This window comes from Triticum aestivum, chromosome 4D (assembly GCF_018294505.1).
Source record: "Triticum aestivum cultivar Chinese Spring chromosome 4D, IWGSC CS RefSeq v2.1, whole genome shotgun sequence".
NCBI lineage: Eukaryota > Viridiplantae > Streptophyta > Magnoliopsida > Poales > Poaceae > Triticum > Triticum aestivum.
This window is the reverse complement of record NC_057805.1, coordinates 202,963,434-202,985,361: the sequence shown is the minus strand read 5'-3', so window position 1 is coordinate 202,985,361 and position 21,928 is coordinate 202,963,434. Positions and strand designations below refer to the sequence as shown.

The following is a 21,928-nucleotide window of genomic DNA, read 5'->3' as shown; positions in this document are numbered from 1 at the left end:
GAGCTCGTGCACACCAATTAAATTACCAGGTACTTTCGTTTCTTGGTAATGATTCTAATGTTCATGAGAATATGATGCTCCCTAAATTGGATACATATGTTTTGCTTACAAATGAAAGGCCTAGCTTGGAGAAGGATGAACATTGGAGCAAGAACAAGCATGGAGATGATGGCATGCGCAAGGGAAACGAGAACGGAGTTTCAAGTGATGATTTCAGGACTTTGAAGCCACCGTAATGAGTGCATGAAGTCTTGGACAAAATATACAAGATGCCACTTCACAAATTTCGTCTAGAGGCTATTATAGGTGTTGCGTCACCTTATTATTGGGCTAGGCCCATGTAATTTCGAAATACATAAGTATATGCTGTTTTTAGAGTCCGTATGTGTGGGGAAACAAGAGATAGGGTTGGTTTCGGACCCCTTCCCCAAGGTCCACGAAATTTCCCCCCTCTTTCTCCATATATACAGCCCTTAGGGTGTCGTTTAGACTTTGGGCTTTGTTTAGATTAAAAGTTCGCCATAGCTGCAACTTCGCGTACTTCGTTTGTGTTCAACGACCAGATAAAGACGTCACAAAACCCCACCTTGGTCAATAAAGCTTTCATTTTATATTCGCAATATCCAGATTGCAATCTTAGTTTCTTGCTTGTTCTTCGTTTGATTGCAGGAAATAGACCCTCGTGGTCAGGTTGATCTTGCTCCGGCATGGTCAATAACCCCTCGGAAGTTGGTTTAGCGATTGCTAAGGCGCGACGTCTCGCACGTTCGTAGTCGGATCGTCAGGGTGGACTCCCATAGAAAACAATAGCTATCTCATCGAAACATCGGGACACCCTCGCCTCTATCAAGTGGTATCAGATTTCCAAGTTGCTTGGTGAGATTTTACAGTTTTTCGTAGTTTAGATCGAGTGTGTTCTTCATACCTACAGTCCACGAAATAGCCAAAAAAATTAGGGTTAGTTCATCATATCCGAACCAGTGTGAGCCTTTGCATAGTGTTTTCAGTATTTTGCTTTGTTGAATTTGCGGTTGCATCGTCGTGTCGAGTTGGTGGTCTTAGCGTCTAGTCTTTTAGAGTTTCGAGTTCTAGTCATAAGTTGTCACGCCGCCGCCGCACCTTCATCCTCGCCCCTGCCATCTACCGCCACCGCTCTGAATCCATATACCACCACCGATCTGTATCCATATACCACAACCGATCTGTATCCATATACCACCACTGATCTGTATCCATATACCACCACCGCTACCATATACCACCACCGCTGTCATATACCACCACCGATCGTATCCATATACCACCACCGCTACCATATACCACCACCGCTGCCATATACCACCACCATATATCCACCACTAATCTGAGTTCTTTTCATATTAGGTTTGTTCTCGAGATCCATCTATTTTCCGATTCTTGTTTCCTTGCCTGAGTAGGTTTCGAAAAGAAAGAGTCTGGAGACCCCCGAGCAGTTTTTAGGCCAAAATTTCAGTGACCGTAAATATTTTTTTCTTATCCCGTTTTTAGGTCCCAGGGAGCGTTTTGAGACACTCGCCATCATAGTGATTTTTTGTCGCACTTTTTCGTTGTCGCTGCCTTGATTTCCGAAAAATAATCAAAAAAATTTCGTGCCTATCCTATTATTTTGACTTGGGAAGAGTTTTGAGACACTAGCCATTATAGTGATTTTTCGCAAAAAAAAGAGCGCAAAAAAAATAGCGAAAAAAAATTCCCAGAGTGTGATTTTCCCTTGTTTACGTGCCACGCCGTGATTCTGTTGGTGTTCCAGGCTCGCGTCTCTAGTACGGTCTAGCCTAGGACCAGCACAGTACCGTCGTCGAGCGTTTATTCAACTTTGCATCTCTTAATTGATTATTGCTGACATTTTTGCTACCATATCATAAGCCTTCCTAGCTCCACATACATCTACATTGTGCGTTTGACACCACCTAGCAATCGCTCTGTCCAATCTTTGAGAGTTTTGCCTACAATGGTTGCCGATCGCCACCTGCTGCTGGGTAAGAACTGGTAAGAATTTGAGATTCGCTTGACGGATTTGTGACACACCACCACCACCACCACTTCCTAGTAGTCTGTAGGATCATATTCTTGTGTGTTTCTATTGTTGCTAACCATGGCAGGATCACAAGCCGACGAGACTGATTGTGAGAACATGACGAACAAACAGCTACATGATAAATTTCAGCAAATGATGAGTGGACAGGTGGAAGATGTGCTAAACAGATTTGAAGAGGCCATGGAGAAGATAGATGGCATTGAGAAGGCGTTCAAAACAAATCTCGATAACAAGTTTAATGAATTGCTCACGTGTCTTCCACAACCAACGCCCGCTGCACCTGTCGCACCTCTACAGCAACAACAACAACAACAACAACAACATCGCCTTCCAAATCAAGTGGGACGAGCACTGCGCGTTCCCCTTGAGCCTGGTCAAAATTCTGGTGTCGATGTACCTACTGTTGATGCTTTCTGTAGCTCCTGCTGCTACTGCAGAGGCGAAGGACCATTATGAGGATGAGGTTGATCAAAATCGGAACTACGTGCAACCACCAGCACCAGGTCGTCCCCATGCAAATAATCCCAATGGTAGGGCTGCACTACCAGCTCAGGTACGAGATCATGACCATCTTCCTAAACTAAAATTGAATATTCCACCATTTGAGGGTAGATATGTTCCTGATATATATCTTACTTGGGAGTTAGAAACTGAACAACGTTTTACATGTTTACAATATCCCGAGGAGATACGTGTTGTGCTGCTGTTTGTGCTTTCACTAGCTTTGCATATGTATGGTGGTCTGAACATTGTAGATTATATCTTGTTCCAGCTACTTGGGCTGCTTTGAAAACTGCTATGCGTACTCGTTGGGTTCCACCATATTATCAACATGAATTACTTTAAAAATTGCAGCGCTTAAGACCAGGAAAAAATTCTGTAGAAGAATATTATAAGGAATTACAAACTGGCTTGATTAAATGTGGTATTGTTGAGGAGAATGAAGCTATGCTTGCACGTTTTATGGGTGCATTAAATAGAGAGATTCAGACCGTTCTAGAGTATAAGGAGTATAATAATATCACTCGTTTATTCCATCTTGCTTGTAAAGCTGAACGTGAAGTGCAGGATCGACAGGCATTGGCGCGGACTAACTTTTCTGCAGGTCGACCTTCATCATGGACACCGCGTGCATCCTCTACTCCCACACGTCCTACTGCAGCACCACTGACTTCAGCCGCCAACTCCAACCGAGATACAAGAAAACAGGCACCACCACCACCATCTGTCAGAAGTACACCTTCTACTCCCACATGTCCTACTACAACACCACTGACTTATCCCGCCAATTCCAACCGAGATACAAGAAAACAGGCACCACCACCACCATCTGCCAGGAGTACACCTTCTGGTTCCGCACAGAGATCTTCTTCATCCATGGCATCAACAGGGCAAACACATGATATTATTTGTCGTCATTGCAAGGGTGGAGGTCATTATGCGAGAGAATGCCCATCTAAGCGTGTGATGATTGCTACTGAGGATGGTGGGTATGAGTCAGCTAGTGACTATGATGAGGAGACTTTGGCTCTTATTACAAGTGAAGAACACGGTGGAGATGATTCTAATCATGAGACGCAAATACATGGCTCCTGAAGACGCTGACAGGTATGAATGTTTAGTTACTCAACATGTTTTGAGCGTGCAAGTCACACAAGCTGAGCAAAATCAAAGGCATAATTTGTTCCATACAAAGGGAGTTGTGAAGGACCGTTCTGTTCGCGTCATCATATATGAAGGGAGATGCAACAACTTGGCTAGCATGGAGATGGTGGAGAAGCTTTCTCTCACCACAAGACCACATCCTTACTAGATCCAATGGTTCAACAACAGCGGCAAGGTTAAGGTAACCCGTACTGTTCGTGTGCATTTTAGTGTCTCTACATATGCTGATTATGTTGATTGTGATGTGGTACCTATGCAAGCATGTTCCTTATTACTTGGTAGACCATGGCAATTTGATAAAAATTCTGTACGCCATGGTAAAAACAATCAGTATACTCTTGTGCATAAGGATAAAAATATTACTTTGCTTCCTATGACTCCTGATTCCATTTTGAAATATGATACAAATAGAGCTAATAAAGAAAAACAGGAGAAAATTAAGAGTGAAAATCAGATTGTGGCAAAATAATTTGAGCAACAAATGAAGCCTAATAATAAACCATCTAGTGTTGCTTCTGAAATTAAATTGAAAAGTGCATGTTTACTTGCCACCAGATCTGATATTGATGATCTAGATTTCAGCAAATCTGTTTGCTATGCTTTTGTGTGCAAAGAGGCATTATTTTGTTTCGAGGATGTACCTTCCTCTTTGCCTCCTACTGTGACTAACATTTTGCAGGAGTTCGTTGACGTCTTTCCATAAGACGTGCCACCGGGATTACCACCTATTCGAGGGATTGAGCATCAGATTAAATTAACTCCCGGTGCTTCGCTGCCAAATCGTGCGCCATACCGTATCAATCCAGAGGAGACGAAGGAGATTATGTGTCAAGTACAGGAGCTGCTCGACAAAGGTTATATACGCGAATCTCTTAGTCCTTGTGCTCTTCCTATTATACCAGTGCCAAAAAAGGATGGTACGTCGTGTGTGTGTCGATTGTAGAGGCATTAATAATATTACTATTCGTTATTTTCATCCTATTCCTAGGCTAGATGACATGCTTGATGAATTGAGTGGCTCTACAATATTCTCCAAAATTGATTTGCGTAGTGGATACCATCAAATTTGTATTTTGGGGTTAGTCCCATTTTTAATAGATTTGAAGCCTTATTTGGGTGAGAAAGATGAGCTTCCGTCGAGGACGACTTCATTTCAAGAAGAGGAGGATGATGAGGACATCAATACGATTGTTACACCCACATTCCCTGCTACTACATACTGGACCAATTACTAGAGCTCGTACACGCCAATTAAATTACCTAGTACTTTCATTTCTTGGTAATGATTCTAATGTTCATGAGAATATGATGATGCCTAAATTAGATGCATTTGTTTTGCTTACAAATGAAGGGCCTAGCTTGGAGAAGGATGGACATTGGAGCAAGAACAAGCATGTAGATGATGGCATACGCAAGGAAAATGAGAACGAAGTTTCAAGTGATGATTTCAGGACTTTGAAGCCACCATAATGAGTGCATGAAGTCTTGGACGAAATATACAAGATGCCACTTCACAAATTTCGTCCAGATGCTATTATAGGTGTTGCGTCACCTTATTATTGGGCCCGTCCTATGTAATTTTGAAATACATAAGTATAGACTGTTTTTAGAGTTCGTATGTGTGGGGAAACAAGAGATATAGTTGGTTTCAAACCTCTTCCCCAAGGGCCACGAAATTTCCCCCCTCTTTCTCCATATATATAGCCCTTAGGGCGTCGTTTAGAGTTTGGGTTTTGTTTAGATTAAAAGTTTGTCATAGGTGCAACTTCACGTACTTCGTTTGTGTTCAACGACCAGACAAAGACGTCACAGAACCCCACCTTGATCAATAAAGCTTTCATTTTATATTCGCAATATCCAGATTGCAATCTTAGTTTTTTCTTATTCTTCGTTTGCTTGCAGGAAATAGACTCTCGTGGTCAGGTTTATCGTGCTCCGGCGTGGTCAATAACCCCTCGGAAGTTGGTTTAGCGATTGCTAAGGTGCGACGTCTCGCACGTTCGTAGTCGGATCATCAGGGTCGACTCCCACAAAAAACGATAGCTATCTCATCGAAATATCGGGACACCCTCGCCTCTATCACAGGGGAGGACAAGGGCGCGCGTCCTGCCCGTTTGCGCGTTGTCTGCCTCGATGCAAACACGGTCTAATTTTGGGCGAGAAATGGGTCGAAACCAAACAAAAAACGAACGTTTATCCGTTTGCTCCCGCGCGTTACGCTTCTTTTTGTGTCCGTTTAGCTCCAAAGGGGACGCGGCCGAACTGGCCTAATATGCCTTTTTTTAGGGAACCCAGGTACTGGATTGAGATAAAGCTTAAATGAAACGCAATGTTGTGGTTGTGGAGGACTTGCGTGCAAACATCCATTCTTCCTCTCAGCCTTAAGCGAAAAAACCCTAGCACTGGACGACCTCCAAAACCCTAGAGCCGTCCCCAATGGCGAGCCACGAAACCAACCCGTCCCCTGCCGCCTCCTCCAAGAAGAAGAAGAGGCACTCCAAGAAGCGCAAGGCCATCGAAGTCACTGTAGATGCCTCCTTTCCTGGCGCCGCCGCCCCCGTCGTCGGTTACTTCCCGACGGGCTACGACCCCCTTGCGGCCGCAGAGCCCCCACGTGTGCGGTTGTTCCGCCACGAGAAGCACCATAACCGCGTCGAGCTAGTGGTCGGCGCCCCTGGTGGAGGCCCCGACTTCGTCGGCCGGAGCTACGCCGGCGAGGCCGCTGCGCCGCAGCTCTGCGGCTACGCCCTCGGCGTCCTCGACAAGGCCACCGGCACCCTCAAGATTGTCCCCATCGCCTCCAACAAGGTGAGCACCTCCATCCCGATGGCGCCAAAGTTTCTTTGGTCTTGTTTAAGCAATTCTACATACAGTAGTATTGTTCTTAGTTGGCGTGAAATGTTATGATCCCATTTATATTTATAAGCAGTTCTAGTCCGTTTATAAATCAGTTCTTGTCCTAAGAACTGACATGCTTGCTCAAAGGAACAAGAGATTTCGGGTGGGCAGTGGAACTGCGCTAATCTGTAATTGGTTTTATGGTTAACCTCCTTAATTCAAAATAAATGCTGCAACTGGGTGATTCTGTAACATCGCTAGCATAATTTAAGATTTTGTGGGCAGATGTGCCTACTCCGAGTTCCTGTGGTTGGTGAGATGGTATCTGAACTGCTGCAAGGGAATTTTCTTTCTCAGTATGACCATTATAATGGTTTACATTTGAATGTATCTGAGGTTTATTTAGTTCGAATAAGATTAGCATCTGTGATTGGAGGATATGTAGCATTATTCTGAATGTTTGTATTTCCAAACAGATTTTGAGGCTAGAGCCACACTTTGAAGCGCAGCAACCGGCTCATTCACAACAGTCAGCAGCAGAAGCAGGTTCTTCTGTAGCAGATACTGAATTGAACAGGCAAGATCTTACCCAGGCTTATGGGACCAAGAAAGATAAGGATAAGGTATGTTTGTGGTACATGGTCTACTGTCTTTGCTGTTGACTATATTTGGTTCTTTTGTAATTATTTTATTTCATGCTGTGAGCCTGAGCGTTGAATTTTGTAAGGTAGTACTCCCTCCGTCCCAAAATACACTTATTTTGGGACGGAGGGAGTAGAACATAATGGTCATGAATGTAAGGCGTCACTGTTTTTTTCTTGTTGTAATAATGGAAATATTTAGCATGAACTGTCATGAAAATAATATACCTCTTGCTACAATAGTTTTGTGCATTTAGATAAACTTGGCTTTTCCTCTCTCTTTTAGTGTGACAAGAACATACTTTCTTGTATATGTATGTAACTGGTTTTTAAAGTAAAAATAAGCTTCCACAGACTCGTTACATGTGTGAACATAACATTTTCCATTTTAAATAGGTCACAGCCATTTTCATGATGTTACAGGACTATTTTTCTTCTTCTCCTCTTCTCCCATCTTAACAGTGTCCTCTGACATGCTTAACACTTAAGTTTTGGATACAAACATGGTTTGGTTCAGTTGAAGATATGTATTCCTATTCCTTGCAGGATAATAAGTGGAAGTCACTAAAAGAACAAAGGAATGACCCTTCTGCTTATTTGGACCTTGATCTTGGAGAGTCCAAGACCACTGCAGATGCCACTGATAGTGAGGCATCAGTGGAAGTTCGCAACATTCCACCTTATGATCCTGCTGCAGATACATCTGAAAAGGCATATCTTTTTGATGAGATCATTCCAAAAAATATACGGCCACACCTTCTAGATATTGTGGGACACTTTGAATCGGGAGAATTTGGTTTGAAAGGCTATGGGAGTTTTGTCTCAAATCGTGTGAATAAGTTACAGGAGCTTCAGGTAAATAGTGATGGTTTTCTATGTCTTTTCGTGTTCTCTGGCGCTTGCAAGATCTTGTTTTGTTTCAATACCAGCATGCTCACAGTAGTACCCAGCTTCTTGAAATTAGCTTTATTCTAGACTTGAGCAGGATTGTTGAGAAGTAAAGCTGATATTTTTACGTTGTCGTGATATTTTTCTGCAGTGGATCTGTCTAGGATGCATCCTTACTCCGTAGGCAGTTTATGTGTGATGCGGGGCACACATTCTTTCTGTTGTTGTATTTGGATGACAGATATCAAGACACTATGTGCCTGCGCGTTGCAACGGATCCAAAATAGAATAATGCATGTTGACAAACTTCAAAGAAAAACATTCTAGCTTTGGTGTATATATATATCACTCAAAATGTATTAGGTTTCACTGAAAATATATTCCTCATGGCTGTTTCGATAAGGTGAGGGAGGGATGTGGTTGGTTTCTAGATACTACAAGGTTTTCTATGAATTAGAACAGAGAAGAGGGGTTTTGTTGCAAAAACGTCACAACTTTCCTTACGGACGTTAGATGCAGATCTGATGGTCAGAAGTGATAGATGGCAGACACACCATCATCACCAACTGAGTCTTTTATAGAAGTAGAGATTGTTGCTACTTTTCCATGCTTTTGCTTTCTAGATATTTACGTAGTTATGCTGCCCATGGTTTTTGAGTCGCTGTATAGTTGCCGACTAATCGCCAAGTCGTTTTCCAAAAATCAGGGCGACTCGCGACTATACAGCGACTTATGGCAACTATACAGCGACTTTCGTCGACTATACGCTGAGCCGCAGGGCTCGCGGCGACTCGCCAAGTCGCGACTCAAAAACCTTGATGCTGCCCAATATTATGCAGTTAATGATGGTAAACTAGCTGTCTGCCCAATATTGTGCTAAACCTAATTTAGAAGGAGATTCTTCACTTATTATTCCACGTGATGTAAAATCATTAGCTTTTGTCTTGTTTTGTAGGGTGAAGATCAGGAAAGGCTTGCTTGGATACTATCCTATATCACACATCTCCTGTCGTTGTTGGCGCGCAACAGCTCCATGTCCAAGCAGAAAAGAAAAGAAAAAGACCAGACCATCCGTGGACCAATGATCCCACAGGCTGTGCACCGCAAGCTGTTGCTGATGTTCACGGAGCCAGGGTCTTCTTCCTTGTCGACAGAGAAACACGAGCTTCTGGTCAATTACATTTTAGTACTCACACTTTTTGCTGATGACTTCAGATCTGAACCTACGGATATATGTGTGGACCTGAAAATGAACCGCCAGATGCTTAAACCATATTATGACCAGCTGGGATGCAAGTCGGTGTCAACAGGTGCTTTTAAACCATTTTTTATGACGCTTCCAGCACCCCTCAAGTTCCCACAACAAGTCACAAGGAGAAGGCGGCGAAAATAACCATCTCAGTATTGGTTTCCATTTGATATGGTTGTGATAGGAAAGGTATGCATTGCCACCGTCGAAAGAACCTATGTGCCCTCAGCTCAGTTTCACCAATGTAGTGGAGAAAATGATGACGGTGGTTGTTCTGTTTTTGTTTTCTATTGTCGCTTGGGAATTGCTACAAGAGAGGAACCATATTACGGATATATAATTTGCTTGCTACTCGAATTTGTTCTTTTATGCTACATTTTGGTATACCACCTTGCTGTGAGCTGAGTCGTAATTTGCTTGTATTTTTCTTTCTTTCGGAAAGAGATGCCATCGTCTACTGTGATGGTCACCTGCACGATGAACGGAACCAGCAGGTGGATAGCCGAGCGATGAAGGGCCCAGCTGTCTGTGAGCTGGTTCTGTGGACCTCACGGCCCCATGTAAGCGTGTTTTCTCTCCCTCCCTCCGTCTCAAAATTTTTGTTTTAAATTTGTCTAAATATGGATATATCAAGTCACGTTTTAGTATTAGATACATCTATATCTAGACAAATCTAAGACAAGAATTTTGGGACGGAGGGAGTATAAGTGCCAGGACTAGCGTGCGTGTAGAGCAGGTAGAAGGTGAATTCTGAATCTCTCTCCTCTCTCTCCCCCTCCCTCCCCTTTTTCTTGAACAAGAGAAGGCGCTTAAAGCGCCAATATATTCAGCTCAGTAGCAGAGTACAACATGAAGTACAAAGCCCTGTAAAGACACAATAGATAAGATAGAAGTTACAGGGCAGAGCATGTTCTTGTGAGCTGAACCAATGTAGCTGAAGACAGGTTCAGTAGCACTACTAAGAACCTGATGAGCAACTCCATTTATTTTCCTCGAAATGTGAAACACCTGTGAATGGAGATCATCTGTAATCCTAAAGAAATCTGCAAGTGGTGCTCTGATTGCCCATGGAGTGGAGTCAGCAGAAACACTTCTGGTCGCAGCCGCCTTTGCCAAAGAAATGTTGCCTGTCAGGAAAGTTGGTTATGCCACCTGCAAGAGTTGGGTAATTTTGGCTGCAAGGAGAGCGAGCGCTTCTGCCTGAATGGGCGAAGTAGTGGTCGGGACTGAGGCTTGGACCTGTACGTCGACATTCTTGTGGCCTTGAACGAATTTGAGGAAGACACCAATGCCCGTGGCAACACTATCATTTGGTAAACCTGGAACTTTTGAGCACCTAAAAGAAGCATCAGAACAGATTTTAGCGCCAACAACAAGATCAGTTGTAAGAGTGCTTTCCTGCAGTGGCAATGTAGTAGCATTAACAGGGGAACTAGCATTAGTAACAACATTGCGATCATCTAAGGAGGAAACCATGAGACTTCTGCTGGTCGTCTTAAGCTAAGATAGATGAAACCAACAGGTTGGATAATTAGATGATCATGAATATTAGTCCAAGCTGTGCACCAAGGGGTACTCCAAATGGAAATGTTCCCTTGGGTAATATGGTATAAGCAATGAGCTTTGAGTTTAGGAAGCATTCTAAGAATAGATGTCCAGAAGGCTGATTTTGAAGGGCTAGAAGTAGCAGTCCATATGGAAGAATCCAGAAAATACTTATACTTGTGTACAAGAGACAAATGTGAGTTGGGAGAATTAGCAAGTCTCCATGCAGAGGCAAGAATAAGACCTTGGTTCATGGCTTGAAGATTTCTTATTCCCAAACGTCTCTCCTCCTTAGAAGTGCATATATCCTTCCATGCGCTAAGGGAAGGACCTTTCGAAGAATTGTCCTCCTTAATTCCTGTCCACCAAAAAGTTCTGATAATAGAAGTGAGTTTGGAAATAAACTTTTTGCTAAACAAAATATTTGACATGTAATAGACCGGAATGGAAGAAAAAACAGACCGAATAAGCTCTAACCTAGCTGCATGGGAAAGCATGTTAGCCTTATAGATAGGAAGCTTGGCCATGAATCTATCAAGGACAAAGTTGTAAGCAGAAACTCTATTTTTGGCAGGAAGAATTAAAGGGTGGCCCAAATGAATAAAATTTTCATCCACGGAAGGAACTGGAAAATGGTCTTAATATCAGCACAATGACCGTTTGATTAACATTAGCACTAAACAATATTGCCGACTTAGACCAATTGGGAATTTGACCTGAGAGAGCGCAAAAATGATGGATGATGTGAGCAATCATACTAGCTTCTTGCAAATTAGCGGGCCACATACCAGAAGGTCATCTGCAAAGAGCAAATAGTGGACAGGGGGGCAATTTGGCCCAAGCAAAATACCGTGAAGGTGGTTAGCAGCCATGGCATCATTGAGAGTAAGAGAAAGTTCATTAATGGCAGGCACAAAAAGATAGGGGGACATAGGACATCCTTGCCTAATACCCCTGTTACTTTTAAATCTATGAGTTGGTTGATCATTGATAATGACTGAGAACGAAGGCGAGGAGATGCATGCATAAATTAAATTAATGAAATGAGCATGCAATCCTTTACGTTCAAGAGCGGAAACAATGAAATTCCATTCAATACGATCAAAAGCTTTTGGAAGATCAACTTTAAGCATAAAAGCACTGTGATTCCAAGACTTAAGAGCAAAGGAGTGAGTGATTTCTTGGGCAATAATGATGTTGTCGCTAATTCTATGACCTTGAATAAAAGCTTGTTGAGCGGGGTCAATATAATCATGCAGATGGGCTTTGAGTCTATTGGCCAAAGATTTAACAATGATCTTATAGATAACATTACAAAGACTAATAGGTCTATAATCAGTAGGGACTTGGGGGACAAGCTTTTTAGGGATGAGAGCAATGTTAGTGTCCCCAATGTGAGGGGGTAAGATACCTGTGTTATAAAAACTGATAACCAAAGCAGTGACATCATCTCCAATCCAATTCCGTGTTGCCAGGTGAAATTCCACATTGAAACCATCTGGGCCAGGTGACGCATTAAGCTTCATATCTTTAAGAATTTGCAAGATCTCATTCTTGTCTGGAATGGAATAAGTTGGATCAATTGATTGAGACAAAGGTTGCAATACAATATAAGGTCTTCTACAAGTATTCATATTAGGGGAGGAAAATATAAACCTGAAATAATTGACAAAAGTATTAGCTATAAGATTAGGCTTAAAGTGAACAACATCATGCTCATCCTTAACAGAAAATATAGTGTTCCTCCTCCTTCGTTTTAACACAGCTTGTTGAAAGAACCTTGTGTTCCTATCACCATCTTTAGCCCAACTTTTCCTGGCCCTTTGCTTGTAGTATTGGTTTAGCTTGGAAAGGTTTTGCTCATACCTGATTGTGAGAGAGCTTTCTAATGCACGATCCTGCCTATGGGGTGGCTGCAATTGAAACCACATCGATCTAAACGTTGATAAATAGGACTTGTAGTGTGTTGCCTATTGCGCCAAGTGTGGGCCGGACCACTATAGCCAATGTCAAAGAAGCCACAATTTTTAATTAAAGCACGAAAATCAGACATCCTATACTGATTAACATTAGCATTGCACTTGTCCATATCATACAGGATGTCGCTCATGTCACCCATACAGATCATTGGCTTTCCTAAGTTATCATACACAAAAGAGGCATCCTGATTCCATATAGTACTAGTTTGACGATGATAAGGATCTCCATAGATACACACAAAACAAAACTGTACACCTGAAGCTACATGAACAACGTTAGCTAGGATGGAGTGAAACGACGCGCTATAAACAGTAACCTTGAGCTCATCGGTCCACATCAGCCAAAGCCCTCTTGACGATCCTCTACAATACTATCATCAATGTCAAAACGATTAACAAGATCACAAGGACGAACTTTAGAGGACTCAATTTCAGACACAAAAATTACCTGAGCTTTAGTGGAACGGATGGGATTGGCCAGAAACATCATACGATCATTGCCGAGGCCCCGACCCATGCCTCAACAGTTCTAGGCAATGGCTTTCATGGCGCCCGAGGCGCGTTAGGGCCATGCGCCACTGCCCAATTTGTTAAATCAACATCCATACTCTGACTAGTATGATCCTGCCCGAGTTCCGTTGTACTACCTTGGCGAAGGGTGCTAATCTCAGTTAGAGTTCCCATTGTAGTCTGAGCTACGTTAGCACCAGTGTGAGAATCAGCATCCACACCCATACAGTAGTTGCGATCCAGAACAGGAGGAGAGAAACCGCCCCGATGAGAGCTGGTTATGCCTGCACTGCTTGTCGGTGAAGGTGTGTGAATGGGCCATGGATCATAGGTCTCTCCATCCTTATTGGCATATGGTAGAGAAGAACCACCAAGTTGAGTGTCTGCCCTGTTTATGAAGGAAATATGCCTTAGAGGCAATAATAAAGTTGTTATTTTATATTTCCTTATATCATGATAAATGTTTATTATTCATGCTAGAATTGTATTAGCCGGAAACTTGATACATGTGTGGATACATAGACAAAACACCGTGTCCCTAGTAAGCCTCTACTAGACTAGCTCGTTAATCAAAGATGGTTAAGTTTCCTAACCATAGACATGTGTTGTCATTTGATGAACGGGATCACATCATTAGGAGAATGATGTGATGGACAAGACCAATCCGTTAGCTTAGCATAATGATTGTTAAGTTTTATCGCTATTGCTTTCTTCATGGGATATACATATTCCCTTGACTATGAGATTATGAAACTCCGGATACCGGAGGAATACCTTGTGTGCTATCAAACGTCACAACGTAACTGGGTGATTATAAAGATGCTCTACAGGTATCTCCGAAGGTGTTTGATAACCCACAAGTATAGGGGATTGCAACAGTTTTCGAGGGTAGAGTATTCAACCCAAATTTATAGATTCGACACAAGGGGAGCCAAAGAATATTTGAAGGTATTAGCAGCTGAGTTGTCAATTCAACCGCACCTAGAGATTAATTATCTACAGCAAAGTGATCAGTAGCAAAGTAATATGGTAGTTTTGATGATAGTGACAGTAGCAACGGTAACAGTGATAGGAGTAATTTTGTAGCAAGTGCAACAGTAACGATAAAAGTAGTAACTTAGCAGAAACAATATAAGACAAATTCGTAGGCATTGGATCGGTGACTTGTTGGATGATATTCATCATGAGACAGTTATAACCTAGGGCGATACGACACTAGCTCCAGTTTGTCAATATAATGTAGGCATGTATTCCGTAAATAGTCATACGTGCTTATGGAAAGAACTTGCATGACATCTTTTGTCCATCCAGGTGCCCCCCTCTGGTGGGTCTTGGCTCCAGAAATTCTTGTTTATTGTATAAAAATTCCTCGCAAAGTTTTGTTCCATTTCGAGAACTTTTATTTCTACACAAAAACAACACCATGGTAGTTCTGCTGAAAACAGCGTCAGTCCGGGGTTAGTTTCATTCAAATCATGCAAATTAGAGTCCAAAACAAGAGGAAAAGCGTTAGGAAAAGTAGATACGTTGGAAACGTATCAACTCCCCAAACTTATACCTTTGCTTGTTCTCAAGCAATTGAGTTGATAAACTGAAAGTGAAAAGAAAAACTTTTACGAACTCTTTTTGTTGAGGATATAGACCTTAGAGTCACCCGCCAGGAGGGGCCGGGTTACTCTAATGGTCATTGCCAGAAGCCCGACGCCAAGCTTAAAGACGGTGGGCCGAAGATGGGCTTAAGACCCGGATATGGTTTAAGGCCCGTAGTTACAATCATTATTATGGTAGAACCTGTAGTGTAAGGCAAGAATAATTAAGAGTCCGAGCCGGACACTCTTATGAGCCGGCCGGGACTCTGAGAGCTGCAGGGCGTCAGCCTCCCTATATAAAGGGACGATCCGGCAACGGCTTAGGAAGAAGGACAATCTCGACGAAAGCCAGGTATAGCAGTTAAGCTTCCTGGTCATCGAAACCCTAATCAATACCACCGCAAACTGGACGTAGGCTTTTACCTTCACCGTAAGGGGCCGAACCAGTATAAACCCTCGTATTCCTTGTCCCGCTTAACCCCTTCAAGCTTCCTAGTAGCGATGGCTCCACGACTAAGTCCTAGCTCGAGGACATCTGCCGTGACAATTCCACGACAGTTGGCGCCCACCGTGGGGCCAGCGCACGGTGGATTTGAGTTCTTGAAGGGCAGCTTCGAAGGGCTCAAGGGATACGCTGTGGGCCGGATGACCAAGAGTCGTCGCGGCAAGCTTTACGTCGACGATGCAGACTGGGGCCCCGACGCCGGCTCAATTGAGTACGGGTACCGGGTCCCCTTCGGCGGAATTCATGTTTTCATCGGCAAGATTGGTGAGCCGGGCCCTGAGCCGGATCTCTGCACCGATCTCATCGAGGTGGCTCAGCGCGCACGACCCGCCCGGGCCCGGCCTGCCTTAAGGCATGCTTTTGTGGGGTGTATCCACGGAGGACTCTCTGATCGATCTGGATCTGGTGATGAGACGGCCGCCGGCTCTGACGGCGAGTCGGCCACCGGTGAGTCAAACTCGTTGTATCAACTTCAAGATGGCAGGCTCATGGGTTGTTCCGATGGTGACAGTATTCCGGACCTATTTGAGCCGCCAAGCCGGGTGGGAATCTTTATGGCCGGTGCACAGCCTGTTCAGAACCCCGCGGCTGGAGTAGGAAACCCGGTGCCTTCTCCGGCTCAGGTACTGATGGATCTCACGGACAAGATGACGGCCCTGTTAACCGCCACGGTTGACCCGGCGGATCAAGCTCAGCATGATGCGGAGGTGGCACAGTTAAGATTGGATCTAGTGAAAGCTAAGGAGGACCTTGCAGCGGAAGGGATCAGGATGGTTGCGGAGAGGGCGGCTCTCGATGCCCAAACTCAGTTGATCCAGGCGCAGTCCTTCCAACTCACGATGGATCAGAACGCGTCCAATGAGGTCATGAGAAGGAGGCATCAAAAGACCCAATCTCGGCTCCCGCCCGTTTACGATCCACGCAGCCTCTTCAGCACGCCAGGTGCAGGGTCTAGTAACCCACTAGGGGTCATAGCGCCCGGGTCTGGGCCCCCTATTCAGCCACGAGTGATGGGGCCTCCCCAGGTGCCCCCTGCCCCACCTTAGTATGTGCCAACACCCCCGGGTCATTATAATAACCCGCTGGAGAACATGGTTGCTGCGGCAGCACGGCTGGCGGCTCTCCCAGTTGACGGCGACTCTCCGACGGCTATTGAAACCCGGCGGGTCAGGGAACTCCTTCAGACGGCACTGGCGCAGCAAGAGGCGTACTCCTACATCCGGGATAGGATCCACTCGACCCCTCGTCCGGGCCGGAGCCCGAGTTACAGCAGGCACATGGTCTCAGCGACCGGCTCAAGCAACGTCCGACGCCATGACCCGCCCCTGGCCATGGCCTGGCTTATAACGGAGCCTGTCACGCAGCGGACCAAGACAGAGCGCGGCAAGAGGCGGAGCAGGTGCCTCAATTGACGGCTTACCAGACCCCCCCGGCTTATCCGACGACTTCCGTCGACGTGGGTATCCCTACCAGGACGGGAGGTGTCCCCTGTTTAGTGCCGGCTATCCGCAATGAACGTTTACCCAAGGACTTCAAAGGCCCTAGGAAGGTGCCCAACTACACGGCTGACTTACAACCCGCACCCTGGATCGAGAGTTATGAGATGGCCATGGAGCTACTGGAGGTCAGTGAGGCGGCAATGGCCAAGTACTTCACCATGATGTTGGATGGGACTGCCCGCACTTGGTTAAAAGGGCTACCACCGAATTCCATCGGGTCTTGGGCTGAGCTGAAAGCCCGGTTCATCCAAAACTTCAAAGATACCTATAGGTAGTCTATGTCAATTGTGGATTTGACTAACTGTAAGCAGCAGGAGGGTGAGTCTACGACACATTGGGTTCGCCGGGTTAAGGAGATCATACACTTGTCAGACAAGATGGATGCCGGCTCAGCAGTTTTAATGCTGGAGCAGAATTGTCGTTTTGTGCCCCTGAAGATGAAACTCGGGCGGCTTAAGCACGACTGCAGTGACATGGGCACGCTAATGGCGGCTCTTGTCAAGTACGCCGATTCTGATGGTACCAAGGATCCCCCTTCAGATGAGGAAAGGACAGGGAAGGGAAAGAAGAATGGCAATGGCAAGGGTCCTCAGCATAACCCGGGGAACCAAGGAGGAGGCAAGCGCAAGGCAGATGGCAGCCTAGAGTTTGTAGCCAACGCCAGCGCACAAGGCAATAACCAGCGACGCAAGGGGAGGCCCCCTCCCCGAGTCGGCGGGTCAGGACCAACACTGGAGCAGCTGTTGAATGAGCCTTGTCCAAGGCATGGCTCTAGAGAGAAGCCAGCGACTCATCTATGGAAGGATTGTGCAATCATGAAGGCCTTTAAGAACTACAATGGCCCGGGCAGCGGCTCAGGCGCCGGCGGTTTTCATGGCCCGGGCGGCGGCTCAAATTCTAATTCTCAGAACGGTCAAGGGGACTTTAATCAGCAGTCTGGCCAGGGTCATCAGCAGCAGCAGGGGGGTTATCAGACCAATCCAAAGCAGCTTAGCGGGGGACAGTATCATGTGTTTACCACCAGTCTGTGTAAACGAGATCAGAAGCTTCATAAGAGGGCAGTAAATGCCGTTGAGCCAGCGGTTCCACGCTACTTGCGGTGGTCTGAACAGCCTATAGTGTGGAGTAGGGAGGATCACCCTCCCCGGGTGGATAATCCGGGTCACTTGGCCTTAGTAGTGGCTCCTCAGGTGGGAGGATATAAGTTCACTAAGGTGCTCATGGATGGAGGCAGCAGCATCAACATCCTCTATTATGAGACTTTCTGTCGTATGGGGTTGATTGATAAAAACCTCAGCCAGTCCAACACTATTTTCCACGGTGTGGTACCGGGTAAGTCGGCTTATCCGGTCGGCAAGATTGAATTGGAAGTGGCCTTTGGAGATGAGAACAACTACAGGGTGGAGAAATTGACCTTTGAGGTGGTCAAGATAAGAAGCCCGTACCATGCTATATTTGGACGGCCGGCTTACGCCAAGTTCATGGCACGGCCGTGTTATGTGTACTTACAGCTCAAGATGCCAGGTCACAATGGGACCATTACGGTTCACGACAGCCGGAAGGTGGCCTTGGAATGTGAGGAAGGCGATGCGGCTTATGCAGAATCTGTTTGTGCAACAGAGGAGTTGAAGTTTTACAAAGATAATGTTGACCCAACAGACATGACCTCTCTGAAAAAGCCGACTACGGAATGAGCCGGCGATGAAATTTAAGTCGGCTGATGAAACTAAGCTCGTTGATTTTGTCCCAGGAGATTCATCTCAGCAGTTTAGCATCAGTGCAAATTTGGATCCGAAATAGGAAGGCGCGCTCATCGAGTTCATCCGTGAGAATAGGGACATCTTCGCATGGAAACCTTCTGACATGCCGGGTGTACCTAGGGAACTCGCTGAGCACACTCTCAATGTTGATCCGAAATTTAAGCCGGTCAGACAGTTCCTTCGGCGGTTTAATGAAGAGAGGCGGAAAGCTATTGGTGAAGAGGTGGCCCGGCTCTTGGCGGCCGGGTTTATTGTTGAAGTCTTTCACCCAGAGTGGTTAGCTAACCCGGTGCTCGTACTCAAGAAGAACGACACTTGGCGGATGTGTGTGGACTACACGGACTACACGGACTTGAACAAAGCGTGTCCGGCTGATCCTTTCGCCCTTCCCCGTATTGATCAAATTATTGATGCTACGGCCGGTTGTGCGTGTTTAAGTTTCCTGGACGCTTATTCCGGATATCATCAGATTAAAATGGCGGTTAAGGACCAGGAGAAGACGGCGTTCATCACTCCCTTTGGAGCCTTCTGCTATGTGTCCATGCCTTTTGGACTCAAGTGTGCACATGCGACTTATCAGCGTTGCGTGCAGAACTGTCTTCATAAACAGATTGGGCGCAATGTTCATGCTTATGTGGACGATATTGTGGTTAAGTCCATAAAAGAGGAAACCCTGATAGATGATTTGAGAGAAACCTTTGATAATCTCCGGGTCTACAAGATGATGCTTAACCCGGCCAAGTGTGTCTTCGGTGTTCCTGCAGGCAAACTCTTGGGTTTTTTGGTTTCTGACAGAGGCATTGAAGCTAACCCAAAGAAGATCAAGGCCATCACCTCCCTGGCTAAGCCGGCGTGTATAAATGACGTTCAGCGCTTGGCGGGTCGCATCGCTGCATTAAGCCGGTTTATAAGCCGTCTGGGTGAGAAGGCCATGCCATTATATTAGTTGATGAAGAAGACTGATAACTTTGTCTGAAATGATGCAGCTAATACTGCCTTTGAGGATTTGAAGAAGCAGCTGGCAGAGCCTCCAGTCCTTGCTGCTCCGGTTGACAAGGAGCCCTTATTATTGTACGTAGCGGCGAACACACGAGCCGTCAGTGTGGCTATTGTGGTGGAGCGCAAGGAGGAGGGTAAGGAGCATCCGGTTCAGCGGCCGGTTTATTATGTCAGCGAAGTGCTCATTGAGTCCAAGCAGCGGTATCCGCATTGGCAGAAGCTTGTGTATGGTGTATTCATGGCAAGCCGGAAACTTAAGCATTATTTTCAGGGTCATCCCATCACCGTAGTCAGCTCTGCCCCTCTTGGTGATATCATTCAAAACAGAGAGGCCACAGGGAGAGTAGCTAAGTGGGCTATAGAGCTTGGACCTCATGGTCTCAAATACGTGCCACGCACTGCTGTTAAATCTCAGGCCTTGGTGGATTTCATCAATGACTGGACAGAGTCACAGGTGCCCGAGCAGAAGCCGGATATTGGACTATTCACTTTGATGGGTCCAGGCAGTTGGAGGGCTCGGGGGCCGGAGTCGTGTTAGCTTCCCCTAAAGGTGACAAGTTCCATTATGTGCTACAGTTGCTGTTTCCTTGTACTAACAACGCGGCTGAGTACGAGGCCTTGCTCCATGGTCTTCGGATGGCTAAAGAGATGAGCTTAAGCCGGGTAAGGTGCTTCGGCGACTCAGACTTGGTGGCTCAACAAGTATCAGAAAAGTGGGATTCCAAGGACCCTCTCATGGCGGCTTATCGCTGCGAGGTTGATGCCATTGCTGGGCATTTTCAGGGTTACCAAGTGGAACACATCGACCGCAGGAGGAACGAGGCGGCGGATGCTTTAAGCCGGCTGGGCTCTCAGCGAAAACCGGTGCCGCCTAACACTTTCCTGAACGTCCTGTATAGCCCTTCTGTTAAGTTGCCTACAGAGGAAGACTTGGCTGTCCCTGACCCGGAGGCACGACTGGTGGCGGCTCTCCATATCATACCAGACTGGACAATGCCATATCTGGCTTACATGACCCGGGGCGAGTTGCCTGAGGATGAAACTTTGGCCAGGCAAATAACCCGGCGGGCTAAGTCAATGATTGTTATCAATGGGGAATTGCATCACCGCAGTGTTACGGGAGCGTTTCAGCGTTGTGTTTCCCCTGAGGAAGGTCAAGAAATCTTGCGTGAGATCCATGAAGGGGATTGTGGCCATCACGCTGGCTCAAAGTCTCTTGTGGCCAAGGCTTTTCGTCATGGCTTTTATTGGTTGACGGCTCATGCTGATGCAGAGGACTTGGTCAGTAAGTGTGATGGTTGCCAAAGGTTCTCGCGACGGGCTCATATACCGGCTCAAGAGCTGAGGATGATCCCAATTACTTGGCCCTTTGCGGTCTGGGGGCTTGATATGGTTGGGCCTTTCAAAAGGTCCAAGGATAAGAAGACCCACCTTTTGGTGGCAGTTGACAAGTTTACCAAGTGGGTTGAAGCGGAGCCCGTTAGCAAGTGTGATGCAGCCACGGCGGTTCAGTTTATGAAAAAGGTGATCTTTCGCTTTGGCTTTCCGCACAGCATTATCACTGACAATGGCACCAATCTCTCCAAAGGCGCCATGGAAGAATTTTGTCAACGAGAGCATATCCGACTTGATGTTTCCTCAGTAGCTCATCCTCAATCCAATGGTCAAGCTGAGAGAGCTAATCAGGAGATTCTGAAGGGCATCAAGCCCCGGCTTTTGGTCCCTTTGCAACGGACGACGGGTTGTTGGGTGGAGGAGTTGCCCTCCGTGTTATGGAGCATCAACACTACTCCTAACAGGTCTACAGGTTTTACACCTTTCTTCATGGTTTACGGGGCAGAAGCAGGCCTCCCCAGTGACATCCGTCATGACTCACCTCGAGTGGCGGCTTATGTTGAGGCGGATAATGAGCAGGCGCGCCAAGATGCTCTTGACTTGTATCAGGATTTCATACGGAAACTCGCAGTTACAAAGGGATTTCATTTTTTAAAACTTATTTGAACTCCTGACTTTTTGTGTGTTCAAAATGCACCATTCAAAGCCACATCATCATTTTTCAATCCTTTGTGACTTCATTTGTTATTTTTCATGCATTTACTAATTATTTTGAGCAATAAGACCCTAAGATTGAAAAGCATTTCAAATGAACTCTTAAAATGTTGAAAGTTGGCATGGTATCATCAT

General features: G+C 45.6%; 1 protein-coding gene across 1 annotated transcript; it reads left to right on the top strand.

Annotated features, from left to right (window-relative positions):
• The first annotated feature begins 6,081 nt into the window (after positions 1-6,081).
• LOC123097274 (DNA-directed RNA polymerase I subunit rpa49) lies at positions 6,082-9,758 on the top strand. The gene is made up of 4 exons (XM_044518978.1): positions 6,082-6,550; positions 7,057-7,203; positions 7,768-8,076; positions 9,065-9,758. Exons 1-4 carry the CDS (start codon positions 6,179-6,181, stop codon positions 9,500-9,502), a joined length of 1,266 nt encoding a protein of 421 aa, XP_044374913.1. The 5' UTR covers positions 6,082-6,178; the 3' UTR covers positions 9,503-9,758.
• The last annotated feature ends 12,170 nt before the right edge of the window (positions 9,759-21,928 follow it).